The 14,905-nt window shown below is 42.1% G+C and overlaps 1 protein-coding gene across 3 annotated transcripts in view; it reads right to left on the bottom strand.

The window, feature by feature from the left end:
- RBM33 (RNA binding motif protein 33) overlaps window positions 1-13,777 on the bottom strand; it is a 114,935-nt gene extending 101,158 nt beyond the window's left edge. For 2 of the 3 annotated variants that reach the window (XM_082632962.1, XM_082632964.1), the window contains exon 1: window positions 13,180-13,777. In XM_082632962.1, the coding sequence (XP_082489088.1) occupies window positions 13,180-13,222 (43 nt within the window). In that variant the 5' untranslated portion in view covers window positions 13,223-13,777. The remainder of the gene's footprint in view (window positions 1-13,179) is intronic. The other variant, XM_082632963.1, reaches the window with a different exon arrangement.
- Window positions 13,778-14,905: the final 1,128 nt, after the last annotated feature.

Genomic DNA, 14,905 nt, shown 5'->3' with positions numbered 1-14,905 from the left:
GACACACATTCAAATACTGAAACAACTTGTTTCATTTAAGGATTCCTGACACGACATTTTAAAATAGTAAAATTTCATATACAACAATTATAAATGCTTTAGCCATTTTTAATAATTAAAAAATTTTAAAGCACACATCTACCTAAAGAAAATCAACTTACTAAACACTATTAGGCATGAAAACTAACAGAATCGTTTTTTTAATCATAAATTTAAGTAAAACTGTTTTCTTTTTAAAACAATGGTTTTTGAGTACATATTTTTTATTTTTTACTACAACTCTATAAAAGGGGAAAATTGCCGACTTTGCAAAACTTAAAGAGACTTTTCTAATACTTTTTGAAATTTTTACATTTTTCCAAATTAATCATGGAAAACTAAGACCCTATTTAAGGGCAGTAGAGATTATGTAGAGAATTAACAAGCAATAGAAATACAATACAAGCTACATACATAATTTTAAATTTTACTACTGTTCACATTTTAAAAAGTGAAAAGAAAAAGACACAGAAAACTTATGATTACCAAAGGGGACAGCGACGGAGGGAGGGAGGGACAAATAAGAGTACAGGATTAATCAACACAAACTACCATAGATAAGCAAAAAGGATTTACTGTACAGCACAGGGAATTACATTCAACACCTTATAATAATCTATAATGGAATATAACCTGAAAAAAATAACTGAATCACTTTGCTGTACACCTGAAACTAACACAATATTGTAAATCAACTATACTTCAATTTTTAAAAAAAGAATTATAAAAAATTTTTAAATAAAGTCGAAATTTAAACAGGTTAAATGTTAACAACATTTTAACCTAGTGTATCAAAAACATCATTATAACATGTACTCAATACAGATAACTTTAAGATATTTTACTTTTTTTTTCCATACTGAGTGTATATTTCACATATACACCATATCTCCTACCTCATTTTCAAATTTACTTTTATTATTAGGAAAGTCAAAGAATTGGAATTTAAGTTTTTCATCTTAGAACACATGCAAGCAAAGAGGCTTGAGAAGCAGCAGCATATGTCTCCCCAGAGAGTCTACCTAGGGGAGCAAGATGACATAAACATAAAACCCCAGGAATTTTTCCAGCCTGGGGCTAGAAATTAACCAATAAAGTTCTAACAAGGTAATACATCAATTCCTACCATACACTACCAAACAGAATAGGTGCTTTAAAAAAAAGAAGAAGAAGAAAAAGAACGAGAGATATTAAAGAATTAGCATCCTTGGGGAATTCTGCTTCCAGGATAACATCAGGAGGAGCTCCACCAACCCACTCTGTGAAACTGGTGAAAATTATTTTTAATGAAATGACTCATGTCTCTGGAATTGATTCTAAATGCATACATTAAGTGGAAAACACTCATTCAAGAAATCTACTCACATTTGGTAAGAACGGCTACAGGATTCTGTGGTTTTTGAACCAGGACCCACTCACTCCTCCCCCTCGCAGCTCAGTGAGGCATCAACTCCATCCACTCTAGAACAGTGCAGCCAAGAACAACAGACCTCAGCAGTCCTCCCCCTTCGCAACCTGCCTGGCGCTGAGGCTAACTCCCGGGCGTGAGCAGGAGACCGGTGTTCCCTTCTTTCACCCAGGCCCCAAGTGTGGTACAGACGCCACCGGCACCCAGATCACCCCTGTCCCAGCTCACGGGGTGGGGGTTTCATACTGAGAGGTAAGCAAGCAGATCCATGGCTACTGCCAGCACCCGCCCCCCACCCTGCTGCCACCCAGGCACTCAGCTCCTAGAGCAAGGGTGTCACCCAAGAGACAAGTACATCACTGTCCCCACCCACAGCACAAGAGTTGGGGCTCAGAGTCAGCCCAAGGGGCAAAGCAAACCTTGTAACAACAGAGCTCCAAAACTCTCTCAGAGGAACTAACTTCGTTATGAACAGAGTACAAAAAAAGTCCTAAGCAAAAGGTGCTCTCAGAAACAGTGAAGGTTTTGGAGAGAGATTAGAGAGATAAGAGTCACTGGAGATAAGGACTGAACTGCAGGATGCCTAGTGGACCAGAGAGAAATGAGGAGACAGGGGCCAGGGCCCTTACTTACTTAGAACAGATCTCAATCACTGACCTCAGACACTATCCAATCAAAGGAGCCTGAATTTGACTGGTCAGTCTGTAAAGGAAATTATGGCCCAGGGCACTGTGGAAGGTGTGGTTAGAGAAAAAGACGGAAGGAGCCCAGCCAAAGCACCACCATCCCAGGGTGACTGTGGGCATGCCCAAGGCTGTGGCCCCCTTGAGGAGTGACATCAGAAGCTTCACACTGCCCAGAGTGGGATGTGGGGTGGGAACAGACTTCACTTAAAACCTAGCTGGTCACCAAAAAGGTAAACAAGCAAGTAAAAACAGGCCCGGGGGGCCTCCCTGGTGGCGCAGTGGTTGAGAGTCCGCCTGCCGATGCAGGGGATACGGGTTCGTGCCCCGGTCTGGGAGGATCCCATATGCCGCGGAGCGGCTGGGCCCGTGAGCCATGGCCGCTGGGCCTGCGCATCCGGAGCCTGTGCTCCGCAACGGGGGAGGCCACAACAGTGAGAGGCCCGCATACCGCAAAAAAAAAAAAAAAAAAAAAAAAAAAAACAGGCCCAGGGTGGAGAAGTGGGGAGACCAGCACTCAGACATGACACAATATATTATCTAAAATGTCCAATGTCCAACAAGAAATTACAAGACGTGCAAAGAAACAGGAAAGCACAACCCATAACCCACCAGAAAAAAGGCAACAGACACTGCCTGTGCGGGACTTCCCAGGCAGTCCAGTGGTCAAGAACCTGCACTTCCAATGCAGGGGGCATGGGTCTGATCCCTGATCAGGGAACTAAGATCCCACACGCCATGAACATCAGCTTTAACAGACAAAATTAGTCATTGTAAGTATGCTCAAATAACTAAATGAAACCATGATTAAAGAACTAAAAGAAGGTATGATGACAATGTTGCACCAAATAAACAGTAACTATAAAAAAGAAGCAAAAAGAAATTCTATAATTGAAAAATAACTAAAATGAAAAATTCACTAGAGGGGCTCAACAACAGATTTGAACGGGCAAAAAAGAAAGAACTGGTAAACTTGAAAACAGATCAACAGAGATTATCCAATCCAAAGAACAGAAAGAAAAAATGAAGAAAAATGAACATAACTTCAGAGAAACGTGAGATACCATTAAGCACACAAATATATGTGTAATAGGAGAAAAAGAGAAATAGAAGCAGGGAGAAATATGTGAAGAAATAATAGCTAAAAACTTCTCAAATTTATTTGTAAATATTAATCTACACATTCAAAAAGTTCAACAAACTCAAAGTAAAATAAACACAGAGATCTACAAATACACACATCACAGTCAAAATGTTTCAGAGACAAGGAGAAAACCTCAGCAGCATCAAGAGAAAAACAACTCATCACTTAACAAATGCGATAAGATTAACAGCTAATTCTCATCAGAAACAATGGAGGTCAGAGGCATATACCAAGTGCTCAAAGAATTCTATATCCAGCAAAACTATCAAAATAAAGGTGAAAAAAAGACATTCACAGCTAAACGAAAACAGAAGAAATTTGTTGCTAACTGACTCTGTAGTTGATTGAACTGTGTGCCCCAAAATGACACATTTAAGTCCTACCTCCCCATTCCCCCACCTGTGAATGTGACCTTATTTAGAAACAGGGTCTCTGCAGACATAATCAAGTTAAGATGAGAGTATTTGGAAGTTAAATAGAAATTTAAGACTTTGCAAAGCTTTATTTACCATTTATTTAAAAATAAATGGTACAGTACTATCATTTTTTTTAAAAGATGAAATTATACTGAATATTACACCTAACAGATAAATACAGGACACTCAACTCAGCAGCAGAATATACATTCTTCTCAGGTGTACACGGAACGTTCTCTGGGATATATGTTAGGCCATAAAACAATTCTTAATTAATAGTTTCAAAAGGTCAAAAGCATACAAAGCATACAAACCTGACTAAAAAATGGCTGACCCTTGAACAACACTGGACTGAACTGCATAGGTTTCACTTATGTGTGTATTTTTGTCAATAAATATGTACTACAGTACTACACAATCCGTGATTGGTTGAATCCACAGATGCAGAACCATGGATATGGAAAGCCGGCTGCAAAGTTATGCATGGATTTTCAACTGCATAGAGGGTTGCAGTTGACCCCTTCACTGTTCAAGGGTCAACTGTATAATAAAACTAGAAATAAACAGAAGAAGGAAAACTGAAATATTCACAAATACATGGAAATTAACCAGTACACTTCATCAACCCATAGGTCAAAGAAGAAATAAGAAACAGGGAAATAAGATGTACTTTGAGAAAAATGAACACAAAAATACAACATATCAAAGTTTATGGGATGCAGCAAAAGCAGTACTTGGAGGAAAATTTATGGCTACAACTGCCTACACTAACAAAGAAGAAAGATCTCAAATCAACAGCCTTAATTTAAATCTTGAGGAACTGGAGAAAGAAAAGGAAATTAAACCAAAAGATAGCAAAAGGAAGTAAATGATAAAGATTAGAGCAGAGGGACTTCCCTTGTGATCCAGTGGGTAAGACTCCACGCTCCCAATGCAGGAGGCCCGGGTTTGATCCCTGGTCTAGGGACCAGATCCCACATGCATGCCACAGCTAAGAGTCCACATGCCACAACTAAGAAGTCCGAGTGTGGCAACTAAGAAGCCCACATGTGGACTTCCCTGGTGGCCCGGAGGTTAAGAATCCGCCTGCCAGGGTTTCTCTGGTGGCGCAGTGGTTGAGAGCCCACCTGCCAATGCAGGGGACATGGGTTTGTGCCCTGGTCCGGGAAGATCCCACATGCCGCAGAGCAACTAAGCCCGTGCACCACAACTACTGAGCTGGCGCTCTAGAGACCACGTGCCACAATTACCGAAGCCCACGCGCCTAGAGCCTGCGCTCTGCAACAAGAGAAGCCACCGCAATGAGAAGCCCGCACACCGCAATGAAGAGTAGCCCCCGCTCACCGCAACCAGAGAAAGCCCGCATGCAGCAACGAAGACCCAACGCAGCCAAAAATAAATATATACATCAATACATAAATTTATTTTTTTTAAAAACTCAATATCCACATTCCTTATACAAACTCTCATCAAATTTAAGTATAGAATGGTATTTCCCTAACCTGATCAAAGGGCATCTGTAAGAAAAACCTATAGCAAACATCACAGGTAAAGGCAAAGACTCGGTGCTTTCATCTGGAATCAGGAACAAGACTGGGATTGTGGCTTCCATTACACTGCAATTCAGCATTGTAATGGAAGTTCTACCTAGTGCAATCAGACAAGAAAAAGAAATAAAAGGAATTCAGATAGAAAAGGAAGGAGTAAAACTGTCAATATTCACAGCAAACATGATCAACTATGGAGAAAATCATATGGAATCTATGAAAAAAAGGTACTGAAACTATTCAGTGAATGAAATAAGGTCACAGAATATAAGAACAATATTTTAAAAATCAATAGTTTTTCTACATACAAGGAATGAGCAGTTGGAAATTAAAAAACAAATCCTTGCACTAGCTTAAAAATATGAAATACATACTAGGGATAATCATAATAAAATTTGTGAAAGACCTATAAATTAAGAACTATGGAACACTGCCGAGAGAAACTAAATACCTAAAGGAAGTGGAAAATAACTAGAATTCCCAAAAGGAGACACAGGAGGTTGTAAATGTGGGTAACCTTGTGCTTGGACAAAACCACATTAAGCAAAGGAAAAACCACACCTGATAAAGCAGAAAACAAAAACATACTTTCTTACCACCTGGAATATGGAATGTCAAAATGGATATGAAAAGAATTCTAACTCAAAATCCTAAGAAACAAACTAAGACAAGAACTCTGTATGCCTATTTTTATTCTTCTTACATTTTCTGCATCACTTCCCTTCTGTTCTCCTTTAGAATATAAACAAATCCTTTTTTTTTAAAATTCTAGTTTGTATCTGTCATACTGAGCAGAACCAAGAGAACAAAACATGTCCACGCTAATCCAGAGTTTTAAAGGAAGAACATCGCATCCCTGAAGACCAAGGGGAAGATCAACTCAGCAGGACAAGAGTAGTCAATGCCTTTACCTAGAAACTCTCCTTCTAAGGCTAAACATAAACATTATACCAGACATGCTATGTTATTCAGGGAATCAACTTTCCTCATCTGCAAGACTTAAAAACAGCTACTGGAACTTTTACAATCTTCAATTACACAGCAATTAGATATCTGTAACGAACACAACTCTTTTACTTATCATTCTTATTTCCTCATCCTTTCCAGGAACCTGGAGCTTAGATTAGAAATTTTATAGAATATTAACTTGGAACAGGGTCCTAGCAACTGTCTAGTCCAAGGGTCAGCAAACTGCAGTCCACAGGCCACGTAGGGTCTGCCACCTCTTTTTGTCCAAATTTGGCTACTGCCTGACTTACGTAAATAAGCTTTTATTGGAACACTGTATGCTAATTCAGTTACATATTCTCTATAGGTCTTTCAAGCTACAAGGCACAGCAGAGGATTGCAAGAGAAGCCCTGTGATCTGCAGAGCCTAAAGTATTTACCATTTGGCCCTTTACGAAGATTGCCAATCTTTGCTCTAGTCCAAAGGTTCTAACCTTCTTTCTTTCGCCTCAACACCATTCTCATGTATACATGCTCATATTCTGAATCACTAACAGAGTCAAAATTCCATATTTTGTAAGTGAGGAAATCCAGACCCTTTATTTAAACAGCAGCTAGAGAAAGGAATTGGACTAATATTTAAGAACATTCAAAGTGAGCATCTTTGCCCTACAGTATAACTACCAAATTTTGAGTAACCAAGCAAAATTTTCAGAAAGCACCCCTACATCATGTACTTGAAAAATTATTTGTAGTTTTGTTCTAAAACTCTCTTACTTTCATGGGACCCTGGAGAGGTTTCCCTAAAGTGAACTTTGTATTTCGCTTATGAAGTGCAGTGCACACTGACACTTTGTTTTGCGAGTCTTGCAACTGCATTTCCTCTTCCTGTGTTGAAAATTAATCACAGCATGAGTCCTGAAGGAAGACAGAAGACAGAGCAGGGCCCTGCCTCCCATAAAAGCTAGACCCTTGAGTTCTCTGCTGGCCCGGGCAGGCTGGGAGAGGACAAGAAGTCTAAGCTCAGCCAACTGAACGTTCCCATCATGACTTAGAATCTAGAGAAAATGACACCCCATTTCTTTTCCCAAGAATCCACACCTTCTTTTTAAAAAGTGAAACCTTCTCAACTGCTAAAGATTAGCTGCTAAATTGGTGAAGTGTAAGGGAAGAAATGTCAAAGAAAGGGAGAAAGTCCTTCCACCCATCTGTCTTTCCTTCCACAGACAGAAGTAACAGCTCTGCTGAGCCTGTGGTCCCCACCGCTCTACGCAATGGTGCACAGGATGGGAGGAGTAGACCTCCCAGAGCCTCCTTCCCTGTGTGGTGTTGAGTTAGAGTATGCGAGGTAAGGCAGCCACAGGAGCTCTGAGTCACAATTATCATCAGTTACTCTGATGAGGCGGAGGCAGGACAGATGACAGACGGACACACACACTGCAGATATGAGGCCCTCAGAGGTCAGAATGTGCTCTTGAAAACCACGTGTGGCATCCGGGCTTGCAGGAGCTGTGACGGTCAGTGGGGGCTTCTTGAGACTCGATACCATCAGAAGTCAACACCTCCAGTACTGCAGACTTGAGACAGTCCACTGGAGCTTCGCAATAGTCTTCAGTTACAAGGGCGTCCGGGCAGGCTCCCAACCATCAGCATCAGATAACCAGACTAAGTTTTCCTGACCATCACACCCCCAGCCTTTCCAAGGATTGTACAAGCCTCTAATACCTGTGTTAAAGCCCTTCATACTTGGAATGCAAAGCATGGCCTCTGTCCTAACTAAAACAAACATGACTGATAAAGCTCAAATAAGCCTAGCACTACTGAAGAGCTGAAGAGAGGCTTCATTTTACTTCAGCAAGCTAGCATTTTTATATTTGTTTTCTCATTTAATCCATCCCCAAATTCTCCTTTTACAGATGTGAAAAGTAAGACTAATCAAAGTTAGTTAACGGCAAAATCAGATTTAAACTCTGGTCTACCAAACACGAAGTACAACGCTCTTGAATTTATTCAGGAAGCAACTGCAGTAACAAACCCTCTGATTTCCTATGTAAAAATATTAAGGGTAACCGTAACTTCCTGAATGTTTAGGTAGGAAGATCACTAATTCATGGAACCTACAAAATCATGACGGCAGAATCACTCTAAAGCACAGGTTGCAATCTGGTGGCCTAGAAGACACACACTCTCTTTGAATTATGTTGTCTTTTTTTTTAATCAACTTGGTTGCCAATATTTTAAAAATATAATTATATATAAGTACCGGAGTTACAGCTTCTTCCAAAAAACATAAAAATATCAAAAGATCTACAACAGTGGACCCACATTTTGCTGTAGCTAAATCAGCTAAAGATGAACAGCACCTGGCCAAACAGGAACAAACTTCCTGTGCTTATAAGAAGAGTAACTGATGAGGAAGTGGCAGCCACAGAGCCTAGCTGGAGCAAGCCCCATCAGCAGCTGCAAGCCCGCCCAAGGCCCACACCGCCCTGACTTCTGTTGTTCTGGTCTTAGTTGTCCAACTCCTTTATCTGACTCTGTGAACTACCAAAGTATCTATCCTTCCAAAAGAATCTTAATGAACTACCTCATCATGTTGATCTTTTGTATAGAAATGAAGCATCAAAATCCAATAATAACAATTTCAGAAAGTGAGAACAGAGGAATTGAAAGGAGAAAGATAGTACCGTAAGAAAATTTCCCAGAACTGAAGGATGCATATTTCCAGACTAAGGTATCCACCAAATGCAGCACAAGAAATAGAAAAAGACCTATGCTAATGAATGTTATAACAATAAGGAGGAACTGTTAAAACCTTCCAGGAAGAGAAAAAAGGTCACATACAAATGACAGGGAAACAGAATGTCATCAGACTTCTCAAGAGCAGAACTGGAAGACAGAAAACAACACAGCAGTACCACCAAAAATCTAAGGAAAATGAATCTAAGTCAAATCTAGAGTTCGAGACCCAACCAAATCATCAATCAAGCATGAAAATAAAGTAAGAATTTATTCAGACATGCGTGGGTCTCAAAAATTTACCTACCTTCAACACACCCACTCTTAGGAAACTGAAGCCTTTAACTCTATATTTGTTCATCTGAAAATATAAACATAAAGAATAATTTTCCCAGAAAAATTTATCAAAATTGACCCATGGATTTAAAAAAGCTAAATAGACCAATAGTATCAGAAGAAACCGAAAAATAAATAGGCAACAGATCCAAATGGCTTTGCAGACAAGAGCTCTTCTGACATTTAATAAAGAGATGTTTACAATGTCCAGAAAATCTCACAACTCATTCTAGGAAGTCAGCCTATCTTACAAAAAACAGGATAGCACCATGTGCACACACAAATACAAAACTATAAGCCTATCTCTCTTATGATCACAGATAAACCCTAAAATGAAAAGCAACAAAACAATGAAAAGGACTTACAGAACCAGAAGGTTTTGAACACAAGATTGCATGATTGATTCACCATTGGAAATCTATCAATACATCACAGCAAGATATTAAAGAAGGGACCTCATGATCACCTCAATGATGCAGAAAAGGCTTTGATAAAATTAAAACCCCAACTCAAAAAATAAACTTCCTTAGCTAAACAAACAATAACTACCAGAAAACTACAGCAAACACCATACTCACTGGTAAAACATTAAAAGAACACTCATTAAACTCATGACACGATGACAAGACAAAGATGCCTGTCATCACCCCTACTACCCAACATTATATTGGAGGACTTGACGAGGAATGGCTCTAGAACGAGAAGTACAAGAAAAAGAAATGAGACATAAATACTGAAATAGAAGAGACTGCAGATATGACAGTCTGACTAGAAAATCTAAAGCACCAAACTCTTAAAACAAGATTCCAATAAGCCAGTTATACACAATAACCAACAAAAAAAAGTTTTTCTGTAGTAGATCAGCAACAAATTTCAGAATAGGATGAAAAACTACACCATCCACAACAACAAATACAAAATATCTGGGAATAAAACTAACAAGAAATGTATGAAAACTATATAAAGAAAATTTTACTAAGGTAAGTTCCATAGAAGACAGAGATCCCTTCTCCTAAGGAACTTACCTTAAGTAAAATTTTCTTCATATCTGCAATCTCTTCTATTCCAATACTTATGTATCCCAACCTCTTAGATCAGTGCCCAGCACAGAGCAGGTACTCAGAAATGTGGCAGATAACTGACGGGCAAAAAAGAGCTTGACAGCAAGACATTCTTGTTGCTGAATGAAAGAACCCATATTGTAAAAGTATCCATCATCCCAAAGTTATATTAATAAACTCAATGCAATCCCAGTAAGAATTTCAGCAGAATTCTTTATAGAATGTGATGATTCTGAAGTTTATTTTTTTTTAATGCAGAGCTAATCGAAATTTCTGAAAAACATGCTATAATATATATAGACACACACCATGGAGCAGTAATTTTTTAAAATTATGAATGAGAATTTAATATGTTATAAAGTTGGAAAAGATAAGAGAATTCAATAAATCATATTAGAACTATTAGAAGCCCCGAATTCACACCACACCCAAAATAAAATTCCATATGCAATAAAAGCTAAACATAAAAAAAGCACAGAAGCATAAGGTATTAAAAGCACAGAGGAACTCTTGGCATGGAGACACCATTACGAAAAAAATTTATGAAAGCAAGTGACAAAAAAAAATCTGAAAAAGAAAATATATATATGTGTAAATATATATAAATGAATCACTCTGCTGTACACTTGAAACTAACACAACTTTGTAAATCAACTACACTTCAATAAAAGAAAACTTGGGTGGGAGCGGTAGTTCCCTGGTGGCCTAGTGGTTAGGATTCCGGGCTTTCACTGGTGTGGCCCCGGGTTCAATCCCTGATCGGTTCAATCCCTAATCAGGGAACTAAGATCCCACGTGCCGAGAGGCAAGGCCGAAAAACAAAAAAACACACGCACAAAAAAAGTTTTTAATATATGTAGCCTACAACACCATATTTCCACTTCTAGAGTTATCAATCCTCCAGAAATATTTGCTTAAGCACACCAAGATGTGTCTGTAGACGTTTAGTGCACAATTTTCCACAGCAGTGGAAAAGGACATATAACTGAAATGCCCATCAATACAAAAATGGTTAATCAATAAATGGTGGATCCATGTAACTCTCACCTACTAACACAGGAGAGATCGCCAAGACCTACTACTAAGTGAACAAAGCAAACTGGGGCACACACGCCGGGAACTTGGAATACACGGCAGGTAAAACAGGCAGCATTCCTGTCCTCAAGGGGCTTACAGGCTCCTGGGGAAGGGAGATTTTTAAAAGGTAAATAAATAACCAAATAAAATCACAAACTCAGGTAAATGCTCTGAAGAAAGAAAGGTGCCACAGAATTTAGGTGAGGGAGGCACACAAGCAAGAGATGGACATATGTGAGACAGAAAAAAGAATGCTCAAGGGAGGCCTCCCAAGGAGCCTGAGACCTGGGGGATGAAGAGCCAGAGGGAGGGCAGGTGCAGTCCTCCTGGAGGGAAGCAGGCTGACCCAAGAGCTTGGGGAGGCTGGGGGACCGAGTCATGCAGAACTCACACACCTTGGTAAGGAGTTTGCCTTTAGTCTAAAAGCAATGGGAAACCAGGCACCTGCGACAAAATGGAAGGAAAAACTCCAAATCATCAAGGACAAAACCCACTTAATCCTCTAAAATAGCCATTCTCAAGAACTTTCTAGACTCAAATTTACTAAGGACACCAAAAAGCTTTTGTTTATGTGAATTACATTCACTAACATTTGCTATTTTCGAAATTAAAAATGAGAAACTCAAAAAGCTATGCAAGCACACACTCCACTGGCCACCTGTACAACGACGCCTTCACGTGTCACGCAGCCTTTGGAACACTCCGCTATGCTCCAGTGAAAGAGCGACACATGCAAGTGGCAGGAGTGCTATTAATGGAAACAGTTCTGACCCAGGAGCTCCCAGACTACACTTTGAAAATGATACAGAACCATGATTCTGAACCCCAGAAAGTGACCAAGGAAGGAAGGTAAACCAAGTATTTTCAAAATTTAACTAGAAAGCCTCAGGGAAAAAATCACGTGACAGAAAAACGGCATACACCAGATCATACTGCCAGAAGTGACATTTCTTGCACTTAGTCTCTGTGGGTTTTTCCATTGCGCCATATGAGCGCTTCAATACTTAGACCAAAATACTTAGACCTAGACAGGATTATTGCAACGTACTCATAAATAAGCATTCCTAAAGAACACGCAATAGGATGGTTTGACCTTTCAATAATGAGAACTAAGCCCAAACACTGCTGTTGTTCATACTTTACCAGTTAAGGGTCTCCTTTATCAAAGTTTTCGAACTATCGTAAAGTCACTTTCAAGTGTTTTTCTCACGTTAAAAAAAAAAAAAAAAAACTCAATCAACAAAACGTGATTTCAACCAGAAAGTGATTTGACCTGAAATCTGTTTTGAGTTAGGTCCCCTATCAAACTCATCTACGCTCGGAAAACAAGAGAAACTACCCAGAGGAACTGCATCAGTACCTGACCCTTTTCGGCCCCGTTTCCATCTCTGTAAGATGCTGACCACGAAGCCCTAATGGGTCGGTATCAGACCACTAAGGAGTTCATGGAAAATGAGACCAGCCCGGGGAGGTTATTTTTTCAGACTCCTTGCTCTCCGAAACTCCGCACAAACACATCCCCTCACGTAGGTGAGTCCTAGCCGGGTCTAGTGCAGGGGTGCCAACCACCCGGAGCCCGACAGGACAACTCCCCCTGGGCCGCGACCCTCCCCCAAAGGGCCCGGGGGCGGGCGCTGTCCCCCCCCCCGCGCAGGCCGCCCGCCACCTCAGGTGAGCCTGACGCCTCACCGCCGCGAAGGCAGGGACACGACGGCACAACGACGGCCGGGAGCGGCCCGCTTCCCCCCGCCGCCGCCTCCCTCGCGGGGCCGCTCACTTACCTCCAGCGCCGGTTCCTCCGCCCGCTCCCAGCGCGGCCGCCATAGTGCTCGCTGGGCCCGGCCTTCAGCCTCGCCCCACCAGGCCAGCTGTGGGGGCCGCCGGGCCAGCCGGGGCCCGGAGACGCGCGGCGGGGGACGAGACACGGGGGGCAGCGGGCCGGGCCTGGGGGCGGATGGCTGCGCGGCCGGCAGGTGGCTGGGCCTCCAGCCTGCTCCTCCTCAGGAAGAAAACAACAAACTATCGCAACATGGCGGCCGGTTCGGCCCGCCGCCGCAGTGCACGCCGGGATGATGGCGGCCGGGAGGCGCCGGCGCGGGCTCACCCCTCCTGGCCGCGGCGGCTCCGAGCCACCTCCGGGGGACGCAGGCCGAGCGCGGAAGTCAAACACGCGAGCGTCCGCCTTCCTCGGCTCCGGATAGCCTACTGTTTAACGTGGGGGCGGTTACCGGCTGTAGTTCGGCCCCGGGCTCTGTCGCAAGGCGCTTTGCAGCAGTTGGCGCCGTGCTTTACGGCCGGCGGAAGTCTCGTTGGAAGTGGGAGGGAGCGGACCCGCGCTCCGCAATGGGACCTGAGCCTGGTTTCTGTGTTCAGACAGTGCGGCGCGGGGTGGGGGCGGAGTAACTGAGCGGTGGACCGACGCGGGGAGCGAGCGCGCCTGGGGCGGGCCGGGAGGTGCCGGGCATGCGCACTGCGGGCTGCGGGCAGAGACGCGTACGCTGAGCCGGTGCGGCCCTGAGGCAGACGGCGCGGAACGAGTGCGCGAGAGTTTGCGTTTGAGCAGCGACAAAGGTGGAGAGCAAGACGCTAATGAGTGGCAGAAAGGGGACCAGACAGTGATGCGGAGAAGAGTGAGGGCTACTCAGGATAAGGCGTCCGAAGACGACTTATGATTTGTTGGCCTTTGTGGGGGAGGGGGGTTGAATGTAAATGGGCCTTTACGTGCCCACAAGCTACAGACGTTGGTTCCAAAACAATGAATGTGGGGATTATGGGGACAGAAAAGGGTCGTTTTGGGTAGAAAGAGAAGGCTGAGCAAAGGCGCAGAGATGTCCAGTGACTTCATATGATTCCAGATCTGCAAGCAGTACACGTGGGCACTGGCGTATTAGTAGAAAAGAATAATTTCTGGTGGAAGAGCCTAGAAAACTCCACCTAAACTGATGATAGTAAACATTTTCAGTAATGGGATAAATCAAAATTGTGAAAGGATGCAATAGGAAGAAACAGCATCACTTATGTGATAATCCTGTCGCAGATACCTAACTGAACCTAATCCTGAAGAAGTAAGGACAAAAAAAGTGAGGGACATACTACAAAACAATTGTCCTTTAGTCTTCAAAAGTGTTAAAGTTATGAAAGTCAAGGAAAGACTGAGGAACTGTTTCAGACTGAAGAAAAAAACAAGACATGACAGCTGAATGCAATGCATGATTCTGAACTGGATCATTTCACTGTAATGAATATTATTGGAACAAGTTGCAAAAATTGATGAAGTCTGAAGATAAGATGGGAGTTATATAGCAAAATTAACTTCCTTATTTTGATGATTGTAGGTGATATGCAGGAAGAAATTCTTTGTAGAAAATACTAAGTGTTACGGAGTCCAAGTTCATACTGCTCACTGCAGGACAGGCAATGAGGTTGGGACAATGTGGCCTGAAAGATGCCAGTGGCCATGGCCTTCCCACGGCAGGAGCCCCGGGCTCAGAAGAGGGAAAGGAAGAG

This window comes from Mesoplodon mirus, assembly GCF_964341445.2.
Source record: "Mesoplodon mirus genome assembly, chromosome: 9".
NCBI lineage: Eukaryota > Metazoa > Chordata > Mammalia > Artiodactyla > Ziphiidae > Mesoplodon > Mesoplodon mirus.
This window is presented reverse-complemented; position numbering and strand designations above follow the sequence as displayed.